The 12,353-nt window shown below is 38.3% G+C and overlaps 1 protein-coding gene across 3 annotated transcripts in view; it reads left to right on the top strand.

Annotated features, from left to right (window-relative positions):
* Positions 1-12,353, top strand: part of ITGA7 (integrin subunit alpha 7) — a 278,566-nt gene that overhangs the window by 209,153 nt on the left and 57,060 nt on the right. For all 3 annotated transcript variants that reach the window (XM_073563440.1, XM_073563441.1, XM_073563438.1), the window contains one exon: positions 10,282-10,489. In XM_073563440.1, the coding sequence (XP_073419541.1) occupies positions 10,282-10,489 (208 nt within the window). The remainder of the gene's footprint in view (positions 1-10,281; positions 10,490-12,353) is intronic.

The following is a 12,353-nucleotide window of genomic DNA, read 5'->3' as shown; positions in this document are numbered from 1 at the left end:
ATCCTTCCTATCTATATAATCTTTTAGTGTTTACCACTTGGTGTCATCTTGACAGTATTTTTTGCTTTTTACCTGTTACTTTGTTTTTATCTTTTTGATTAATAAAAGTTATTCTTTAACATTATTGTATTTGGGATCTCTTCATATTCCCATGAATTATTTGATATATATATATATATATATATATATATATATATACATACAGGGGGGTATTTATATGGATACTCCTGGGTGGGCCATTTATATGGATAAACCTAAGTAAAATGGGAATGGTTGGTAATATCAACTTCCTGTCTGTAGCATATTAGTATATGGGAGGGGGAAACTTTTCAAGATGGGTGGTGACCATGGTGGCCATTTTGAAGTTGGCCATTTTGGATCCAACTTTATAAATGGCCCACCCAGGTGTATCCATATAAATGGCCCACCCTGTATATATATAATATTTATTTATTTGAAACTAGAAGTTTACATACACTATATAAAAAGACACATGCATGTTTTTCTGGTTTTCTCAATATCTGACATGAAATCAGAGTAAACCTTTCCCGTTTTAGGTCAGTTAAGATTACCATAATTATTAATATTTGACAAATGCCAGAATAATGAGAGAGAGAGAGAATGTTTTAAAACATTTGTATTACTTACTGAAAAGTCAAAAGTTTACATACACTAAGATTACTATGCCCTTAAACAATTCTGGACTGCCCATATGATGATGTCATGTGTTTGGTGTTTTTTGGCAACATCTGAGTTAATTAGAGACATACCTGTGGATATATTTTAATGTGCACCTCAAGCACACTTCTTCTTTGTGTAGTTTCATGGGAAAGTCTAAAAAAATTAGCCAAGATATCAGGAAGAGGATTGTGGACTTGCACGTGTCTGGCTCATCCTTGGGTACAATTTCAGGATACCTAGGATACCTGAAGGTGCCTTGTCCATCTGTACAAACAATTATAAGCAAGTACAAACAATATAGGAATGTCCAGCCATCATAACGTTCAGGAAGGAGATGGGTTCTGTGTCTCAGAGATGAACATGCTTTGGTCTGACATGTGCATATCAACTGAAGGACAAAAGCAAAAGACCAAAAGACTTAGTAAAGATGATGGCGGAAGCTGGTAAGATTGTGTCAATATCCACAGTGAAACGAGTACTGTATCAACATGGGCTGAAAGGCCACTCTGCCAGGAAGGAGCCATTACTCCAAAATAAACATAAAAAATAGATTAATGTTTGCAAATGCACACAGGAACAAAGACTGTAATTTTTGGAGACATGTCCTGTGGTCTAATGAAACTAAAATTGAACTTTTTGGGCATAATGACCATCGTTACATTTGGAGGAAAAAGGGAAATGCTTAGAAGACTAAGAATACCATCCCAACTGTGAAACACCGTGGTGGCAGCAACATGTTGTGGAGTTGTTTTGCTGCAGGAGGGACTGGTGCACTTCACAAAATTGATGGCGTCATGAGAAAAGAACACTATGTGGCAATACTGAAACAACATCTCAAGACATCAGCCAGAAAGTTAAATCTTGGACGGAAATGGGTCTTCCAAATGGACAATGACCTGGAGCATACTGCCAAAATGGTAATAAAGTGGCTTAAGGATAACAAAGTCAGTGTTTTGGAGTGGCCATCACAAAGCCCTGATCTCAATCCTATTGAAAATTTATGAGCAAAGCTGGAAAGGCAGGTGCGAGCAAAGCGACCTACAAACCTGGATCAGTTACACTAGTTTTGTCAGTAGGAATGGGCCCAAATTCCGACCAACTATTGAGGAGTTTGTGGAAGGATATACCAAACGTTTGACCCAAGTCATTCAGTTTAAGGGCAATGGTACCAAATACTAATGAAATGTATGTAAACTTTTGACTTTGAAGTAAGAAATATACAGTTAGGTCCATATATATTTGGACAGAGACAACATTTTTCTAATTTTGGTTCTAGACATTACCACAATGAATTTTAAACAAAACAATTCAGATGCAGTTGAAGGTCAGACTTTCAGCTTTCATTTGAGGGTATCCACATTAAAATTGGATGAAGGGTTCAGGAGTTTTCATCTGTTGTCTATTCCATTTGCACAACAGCATGTGAAATTGATTGTCAATCAGTGTTGCTTCTTAAGTGGACAGTTTGATTTCACAGAAGTTTGATTTACTTGGAGTTATATTCTGTTGTCTAAGTGTTCCCTTTATTTTTTTGAGCAGTGTATATATGTATATATAGATATATATATATATAATACACACACACACCGTATATACATACACACATATATTATGCACATAATATTAACAATATTATTATTCACATAATAATGCACATAAGTACTGGGCCAAAGTTTTAGGCAGGTGTGGAAAAAATGAAAGAATGCAAAGTGAGTGAATATCAGAGAAAACTAAATAATTGGTATGACCATCCTTTTCCTTCAAAGCAGCATCAATTCTTTTATGTACATGCCCATACAGTTTTTGAAGAAACGTGGCAGGGAGGTTCTGCCAAACATCTTGGAGAACTAACTACATATCTGCTGTGGATGTCAGCTTATACAAATCCTTCTGTCTCTTCATGTAATCCCAGACTTGATGTTGAGGACAGGGCTCTTTGTGGGCTATATCATCCCTTCCAGGACTCATTGTTATTTTCTAATAATTTGGCTACAAATTTATTCTGTTTAGGATCATTATCCTGCTGCACAATAAATTTGGAGCCATTCAGACGTCTCCCTGAATGTATTCCAAGAATAACTTAGCAGTGAATAAAATATCCCAGAAAAATCTGCAAGTTTTGATGAATTCAAATTTTGTCAGATCCACTCATTTCTAGTGATCATGACATATTTTGATTTAGATTTCTCTTCTGTTCATTCACTTTTCATTTTGTAAATTGGTAGCAATAAACTATTTACACTTTTATTTTTTAAAGCATTTTTATTTTACTTTGCAGCATTTTTTCTACAACTGCTTAAAATTTTTGCATTACTTTTGCATTTGCAATTTTGCTCTACTCTATGTATCATGTGATCACATGACTTAACTGTAGAGAAGTATAGCATAGCTCCTTGGGAATTACATGGCTTTATGTTATTTCAAGTGTGTCTCCATGTGAATCACTAGAATATACTATATGATAAAATTGCAGCAACGTATCCTGGTACCTAATAACACCAGAAATTATGAAGACATCCATAATATTAAAAAAAATATAACTTTATAAACAATATTTAAAATAATGAGTAAAAAAAACAATTTAAAAACATCAAAGTGACTCACAGGGGAATGCCACAAACCCTTAAAGTATATGATGAAGAGTTAATAAGGTGAAAAGCTGCCACATGAGGTAGAGAAGTACAATATGGGCAGGAGAAATTAGATGGTATAATTTAGATAAATAGGGAGACAAACAATAGGATAGTGTGTGGGCCTAGAATAGTAAGTATTATGCAATATAATATGCGAATAGTCCCATTATCCAGTATAATAGTAATACGTGAGACTCCTAAGAGCTAAATGAAGTACATTGCTGCCATTGTATAAATCTGAAGGGAATTTGTCTCCACAGCCAAATGGCTTATGCCCAACAGTGAAGGGAGAAAGCTTATATAATCCTTAAAGCAATAAAATCATTAAAGTATGCCTCATACGTGGCAGAGTGGCATCCCCACACCCCAATGCGCCTTTCGCCGCTGACTTCTTATTGACGCCCCCCCGGAGAAGCCAGCAGCGTAACACGCGTCGGGGTGTGGGGACTTCACTCTGCCCCATCTGAGGTATACTTTAATGATTTCATTGCTTTAAGGATTATAGAAGCTTTCTCCTCTCACTGTTGGGCATCAGCCATTTGGCTGCGGTGACACTTGCATCCGTATTTTTACACCCAGCAATATACATCATTTAGCTATTATGAGTCTCATATATTAGTATTATACTGGTTAATTGGACTATTCGCATATTATATTGCATAATACTTACTATCCTAGGTCCACATACAATCCTATGGTTTGTCTCCCTATTTATTTATCTAAATTATACCATCTGATTTCTCCTGCCGATATTGTACTTCTCTACCTCATGTAGCAGCTTTTCACCGTATTAACTAATATAATTTAAGAGTTTGTGGCGTTCCCCTGTGAGGCACTCTGTTGTTTTTGTTTGTATTCATTGCTTTAAATATTATTAATAAACTTATATTATTTTTAATATTATGGATCCCTTCTTCATTTCTGGTGTTATTAGGTACCAGGATGCTTTGCTACAGTTATTGATTTGAAGTGCCATTCCCTTCAGATAAGTGGACACTTTCCTGTAAATATATGATGAAATTGTACACACTGTACCAGGGTGGAAAACAGAAGCAACTATCAAAGATAATAATGATGACTGCACAGTGCATGCCATGCAGTTATAATGTAGATCACAGAACAGTTTTCCTTACTGTATAGTTATAATTTGTTACATTTTTTTAGGAAAATATAGAGTAGAAAATAATCAGCAGGAAGAGATGTTACTGGTTCTAGCAGGTCATGCAATGCAACATGGGATCGATAGCAGAGCATAGAAGAATGACATGTGGGATAAGAGATAGGGGCTGGAGGGAAGAAAGCTGTTAGCTGAATTACATGGAAAGAAGTACAGTAAATGTAACAAGGTGCAGAGTGACAGACAATCAGGTGGGGGATGCACTTTTAGAAGAAAAAAACTGAGTGCTTCTTTAAATTATTTTTCTACTTTGCAAAAGGCTTTGCTGCTTTTAGTCATTTGCTAACTCAGCTCCATGACGCTACTGTTTCTCCAATGCTCCTTTAGCTTTAACAATCACGGCACACATGGTATGCGATGCATCATCCACCTTTATAGGAAATATAATACCATAGATGATATCATTTTTAGAATGTGTTCATGACTTACACTTGCAGCTACCAATATGTCTAATGTGAACAGTACAGTCATCTTATAACGACATAATAAAAAGGCATGAGGGAGATATATTGCAGGTAGAAGAAAATGGCAATTCTTTTTTCTCCTTAGAACTCTCTGAGTCTTAGCTATCCTGTAAAGCTGGCCATATACATTACACAAAAGTTAATTTAGGAGTGGTCGGCAGTCAAATATGAATGTAGATTTCCTGGCCATCTTCCAAAGGCCTGTCTAACCACCTAACAAATGAACAAAATAGCTTATTTGCCGAAGCTTAAAAGTAATTGTTATAGGCAGCACATTGCCCCGTGTAAACAAGTGATGTGCTGCCGATAACATGATATACTGTGTGCACAGTATGTGTCATAGTCTGAAAAACAGGAATGCTAATCGGCTTGCTAATGCTAATCTTCAGTTGTTTAATGGGCTCATTTGGCACATGTAAATGTGCAATTATTGTAAATGAACCATATTCTCTTAGTTATCACAAAACAAGGACTTCTGGAAAGGAAAATGTATCTGGGGATAGGATTATCTTACTTAGGCTGGTTTCACATTTGCTTATGGAGGAGCTGCGCAGAAATGTGGACTTCCCCCATCATGCTCCGCCCACGGCCGCACCTCCTCCGGTCAGCTCCGCCTCCGTCGGCATGCGGCCTGCGTACCCTATCTTTACCATTGGGTACGCAGGCCGTGCGGATGTATGCAGATTCCTCCACATGCGTCGTTTTGACGGTGCGGTGACCTGTACCGAACGCAACGTGTTGCATTTTGGTGCAGTCGCCACACTGTCAAAACGACATACATCCGCACGGCCTGCGTACCCAATGCTACAGATAGGGTATGCAGGCCGCATGCCGATGGAGGAGCTGACCGGAGGAGGTGCGGCCGTGGGCGGAGCTTCTTGGAGGAAGTCCGCATCCCTCCGCAGCTTCTCCATACGCAAATGTGAAACCAGCCTTAGTCTGGCTTCAGGAATAAATGGATTTATCATTACTTTGGCCAATGATAAGACGTTTTTCAGTATTGATTGCTCATCTCAATATGTCCTAGTAAAACATATGATGGGAATATGCTTTTTGGACTTAGTAGAGGGCAGTGCTCATCCCTAAAATCATTATACTGTGGCATATTAGAAAAGTACAGCAACAATTGTGGAATGTTACATAAAACTTTGGCGGCTAGATCAATGTGCATTTTAGCTTTAATGAAGCTTCTTAATAAGGCAAATTAAACAGCTCATAAATCTAATAGTTATAATATTTCTTCTTAATATCACATTTTACACATTGTTAATAAGCAAATCCTTACTAAAAGGTGGATGAAGTCACTTATAACCTCATGACAATAATTTCTAACTTGCATCAGCTCAACTAGTTTTGGTTAAATGTAGCACAAGGGGTCTTACCGGTATGTAACCTTTATATACCAAGGGTGGGAAGATACAGCCAAAACTAGTCGAGTTTAATAATGGCCCATGTTTACAGGCCAGACTAACACATGCATTGTGCTTAAGGAGAAAGACTATAAGGGGGAGCTGATCCAAGGCTACAGAGAATCCAGAGTCCTGTGCTGACCACTCACACTCTTGGCAGCACTGCTAACTTTGGGTAATAGCCAATTAGACAACACAAATGGGATTAAATAGGATAATTCCCTTTCTCATATGTGTACACCTGAGTTTTTCAGTTTGTGGAGTGGATACCCTGTACACCCCAGACAGCTAATACTGTGAAACCGTTTCAGATGAGCTCCCAAATTGCATTGAAAAGTAGTCTTCAAAGTAAAGTTACAGCTATCACCTTGAAGGGAAGAGATCATCAGAAAATGACTTATTGTTTAAATCAGGGTTTTATGTTAAATGTATCTTCTTAAACATTTTTGACACTTTTTTTTTCTTTTTTGCATATCATAATCTGTATTAAAAATAAAAAGTTGAAATCTTGCAATTTTCACATTGGCCACTAGGGCTTTTTTAGAATCTAACTTCCTGTTTCAGGAAATCCACATATACAACAGCAATAAACAAACCTCGGCTCTGTCTTTTGTATTGAATCATCTAATGAGCGTGTGCAAAGGTGATTGTGAAGGGAGGGGAGAAGGGTCAGCTCTCGCCTATGGGAAATGGGAATTGGTGGATCCAGTGTTATCAGCTGCATGCAGTGCCTTGAAAATGTATTCATGCCCCTTGACCTTTTCTACATTTTTCCACATTACACCCACAAATTTAAATGTATTTTATTGGAATTTTATGGGACATACCAAAACAAGTAGCAAGTATTTGTGAAGTATAAAAGAAATTATACAAGTTCTTCTAAACATTTATAAAATATAAATTGGATAATTGTGACGTGCATTTGTATTCAGCCCCTTAAGTCAATACATTTATAGGATGACCTTTCTCTGCAAGTCTATTGGGGGTATGTTTCTACCAGTTTTGCACATCTAGAGGCTGAATTTTGTGCTAATTTTCCTTTGCACACTCAGTCTAGCTCAGTGAGACTAGATAGAGACCGTCTGTGAACAGCAATTTTCAAGTCTTGCCACAGATTCTCAATGGGATTTAGATCTGGACTGTGACTGGGCCATTCACTCACATGAATATGCTTTGATCTAAACCATTCCATTGTAGCTCTGGTAGAATGCTTAGGGTCGGTGTCCTTCTGGAAAGTGAGCATATGCCTCAGTCTCAAGTCTTTTGCAGCCTCTAATAGGTTTAACTCCAGGATTAGCTCCATCCATCTTCCCATCAATTCTGTCTAGCTTACATGTCCCGGCTGAAGAAAAGTATCCAAACAGCATGATGCTGTCACCACCATGTATGACAGTGGGAATGGTGTTTTCAGATTATTGTGCAGTGTTTTTTGTCCTCCACATATAGCATTTTGCATTTAGCCCAAAAGGTTCTACTTTGGTCTCATCTGACCAAAACATCTTCTTCCACATGCTAGCTGGATCCCCTACATGGCTTTTTGCAAACTGCAATCAGATTTCTTATCACTTGCTTTCCAAAATGGCTTTCTTGCTACTCCTCCATGAAGGTCAGATTTGGGGAGTACACGAATAAGGCAATGTTCACACGTTCACTATTTGGTCAGTATTTTGCATCAGTATTTTTACATCAAAATCAGCAGGGGAAAAATCAGAGGAAAAGTATAATAGAAACATTTTACCACGTCTGTATTTTTTATCAACTCCTTGTTTTGGGTAACAAATACTGATGTAAAATACTGAATGTGTGAATGTGGCCTTATAGTTGTCCAGTGGAAAGATACTCTCACCTGAGTAGGTCCTCCAGAATGACCATGGGCCTCCTGGAGGCTTTTCTATCTAGTGCTCTTCTTGCTTGGGATGTCAGTTTTGGTGGACAGCCATATCTTAGTAGGTTTCCAGTTGTGCCATACTCCTTCCATTTTTGGATGATGGATTGAAGAATGCTCCATGAGATATTCAGAGCTTGGGCTATTTTTTTTTATAACATATTTTATAACATAACCCTGCTTTACTTTTCTTTACAACTTTATCCCTGACCTGTCTGGTGTGTTTCTTGGTTTTTATGATTCTGTTTGATTATTAATGTTCTCAAACAAATTTGAGGCCCTCACAGAACTGCTGTAGTTATACTAAAGATACATTACACACAGGTGGACTCAATTTACAGTACTAGTTACGAGACTTCTGGAGGCAATTGGTCACTCATGGATTTATTTAGGGGTATCAGAGTACAGTGGGCCGAATACAAATGCACGTCACAATTTTCAGATTTACATTTCTAAAATAATTAAAAAGCTATATATAATTTCCTTTACACGCACAAATACCTGCTACTTTGTGTTAGTATGTCAAATAAAATCACAATAAAATGAAAAAAAAATGTGGAAAAGATCAAGGGTATTAATACTTTTTCAAGGCTCTGAATAGAGATGTTACTTGTCATCGTAATCCTCCCTGTGATAATAATGAACCTGCAGAAAACAGTACCCAAAAAATAGGAAGTATGAGTCTAAAAAGCTCCAGTTGGAGGTGTGAAAACTGCAAGATGACAACATTGTCAAATTAAAAAAAAAAAAAAAATACATGTTAGTTAATAACCTGATGTAAACAGTAGGTCATTTTCTGTTGATAGCTTTATAGAAGCTGACCTGTATGCATAGTATGTGGTAGAACTGAAAATTTGTCCAAAGAAAACTTGTCTTGATAAGGGCGAAGTCATTGTACATAGTCTTTTAAAGAGGGGTTACTATGTAGTAAGATGTAGTTGAACCTTTCAGTAAAAGGCTATGTTGTCTGACATGGTTGAAAAATGCTGGTGTACATTGATATTTTCGTTCCCTTGTTCCTGAACATTGAGACTTATTTAATAAGTCAGTTTGGTCACATCTTCATTCACTATGGACCATTCACATGATATCATTGCAAAACTCAACAGTGTGTAGCATTCCTACCATTCATTCAAGAAATATTTTATTCTTCACTTTGTTTTTTTTGCTATACTATAGTTACATCCTGTACCCCTGGTTTCTTAAAGGGAGTCTGTTGGCAGGATTTCAAATCTATTTATATGTGCTTTTTCAAAGACAAGTCCAGCAATACCTTTACATGGACAGTTTTTACTTCCACTACTGTGAAATCAGCATTTGAATTGATATGTAAATGATGCTGAAGAATTATTTGTAGATCTGAAGCCTATGTCACTCCAGCTCTATTCCCTGCCTAGCTCTGACGTGTCCTGCTTGACTGATAGCTCCTTTGCCTGAGTTCACGCAACATAAAGCCTGTCAGTCAAGATAGAGGAGGAGGCACTAGGAGGTGAATAGAGCTGGAGTGACAGAGGCCTCAGATCTACAAATAGTTCTTCAATCTCATTTACATATCAATTCAAATGCTGATTTCTCAGTAGTGGAGGAACAGGTTGACCATGTAAAGGTATTGCTGGACTTGTCTTTGAAAGAGCTACACGCACATATAAACAATTTTGTAGGTGAAATCCTCCTTACTGATTCTTTTTAAAATAGAGATAATCACTGTATTTGCTTTTCAATATCACATAAAAAGACGTTTTGTGCACTTAGTGACCTGTTCACAGCCTTATTACATTTCTGTGAGTTTTCAAAGATATGCAACCCTAAAAACAAGAAGTAGGACATACTATACTATAATACTTTTTTTTAAATGTAAGCCTTAATACCTTTTCATCTGTACCTTGGCTTCATGGTTTTTCATGAGTGTCCTCCTGACCTCTAACCTTCAATGCTGTTTCATTCCTCTAACATCTCCTCCTATGTGTGATACTTCCATGTGTATGATTACTGTTGATAAAGCATTTGCTGACTCTTGACCTACATTCTCCAGGTTTCTCAGTGGACTCAGGGTGGGGGGTGACAGGGCGCAACAAGCTAAGCTTTGTGAGCGGAGCACCTCGAGCCAATCACACAGGTGCTGTGGTTATTCTGCGCCGAGACGGGGGAAGCCAACTTGTTCCAGAACTGACTCTATGGGGAGAGACTCTGGCCTCATCCTTTGGATACTCTGTAGTAATGACGGACCTCAATAATGATAGGTGAGTCACTAAATTGTACTATCTGTGTAAAAATCTCATTACATCGTGTTCACATATACGTCTAGCCATATAAAGAACTGTTTAGCAACCAATGTGAGTTAGTTTTTTTTTTAACTTGATGATTTGTATTGTTTCTATTCACTTTTAGGAACCTATTCATGTATTTGGTTGAATGTCCTTTCTTATTATCCACAAATTGTATTATCTTGAAGTTGAACTTGATGGTCTAGGTCCCAACTGCAAAATCTATACCAAGGCCCCCAACATGATGCGCCACTTATAATGCTGGTGCTATGTTATATGTAGCTTGGGTCCCCTGAAATACCAGGGTTTGGGTGCGACTGATACCTGTGCATCTATTCCATTACGTGTACAGTACAGAACAAAAGTTTGGACACACCTTCTCATTCAAAGAGTTTTCTTTATTTTCATGACTATGAAAATTTTAGATTCAATCTGAAGGCATCAAAACTATGAATTAACACATGTGGAATTATATAATTAACAAAAAAGTGTGAAACAACTGAAAGAACGCGTATGTCTTATATTCTAGGTTCTTCAAAGTAGCCACCTTTTGCTTTGATTACTGCTTTGCACACTCTTTGCATTCTCTGGATGAGCTTCAAGAGGTAGTCACTGTAAATGGTCTTCCAACAGTGTTGAAGGAGTTCCCAGAGATGCTTAGCACTTGTTGGCCCTTTTGTTTTCACTCTGCGGTCCAGCTCACCCCAAACCATCTCGATTGGGTTCAGGTCTGGCGACTGTGGAGGCTAGGTCATCTGGCGTAGCACCCCATCACTCTCCTTCTTGGTCAAATAGCCCTTACACAGCCTGGAGGTGTGTTTGGGGTCATTGTCCTGTTGAAAAATAAATGATGGTCCAACTAAATGCAGACCGGATGGAATAGCATGCCACTGCAAGATGCTGTGGTAGCCATGCTGGTTCAGTATGCCTTCAATTTTGAATAAATCCCCAACAGTGTCACCAGCAAAGCACCCCTACACCATCACACCTCCTCCTTCATGCTTCACGGTGGGAACCAGGCATGTAGAGTCCATCCGTTCACATTTTCTGCATCGCACAAAGACACGGTGGTTGGAACCAAAGATCTCAAATTTGGACTCATCAGACCAAAGCACAGATTTCCACTCGTCTAATGTCCATTCCTTGTGTTCTTTAGACCAAACAAGTCTCTTCTGCTTGTTGCCTGTCCTAGCAGCTATTTTACCATGAAGGCCTGCTGCACAAAGTCTCCTCTTAACAGTTGTTGTAGAGATGTGTCTGCTGCTAGAACTCTGTGTAGCATTGACCTGGTCACTAATCTGAGCTGCTGTTAACCTGTTAACAACAAAAGTTGTTGTCCAATTTGTCCTGAGTACGCTGACACCCCATATGTGGGAGAAAACTACTGTATGGACTCGGAAGGGAAGTAGTGACGTTTTGGAATGCAGACTTTGATGGAATGGTCTGCGGGTGTCATGTTGCCTTTGGAGAGCCCCTAATGTACCTAAACAGTGGAAACCCCCCACAAATGACCCCATTTTGGAAACTAGACCCCCTAAGGAACTTATCTAGATGTGTGGTGAGCACTTTGAACCCCCAAGGGATTCACAGAAGTTTATAACGCACGGGCGTGAAAATAAAAAAATAATTTTTTTCCACAAAAATGATATTTTTGCCACCAATTTTTTATTTTCCTAAGGGTGACAGGAGAAATTGGACCCCAAAAGCTGTTTTACAATTTGTCCTGAGTAGGCCGATACCCCATATGTGGGGGTAAAACACTGTTTGGGCGCATGGCAGAGCTTGGAAGGGAAGGACCACCATTTGACTTTTTCAACTCAGAATTGGCTGGAATTGAGAT

The sequence above is a fragment of the Dendrobates tinctorius genome, unplaced genomic scaffold (genome assembly GCF_039654945.1).
Source record: "Dendrobates tinctorius isolate UK_male_01 unplaced genomic scaffold, ASM3965494v1 ptg000388l, whole genome shotgun sequence".
NCBI lineage: Eukaryota > Metazoa > Chordata > Amphibia > Anura > Dendrobatidae > Dendrobates > Dendrobates tinctorius.
The sequence above is the reverse complement of the archived record's forward strand: the minus strand, read 5'-3'. Positions and strand labels throughout refer to the sequence as shown.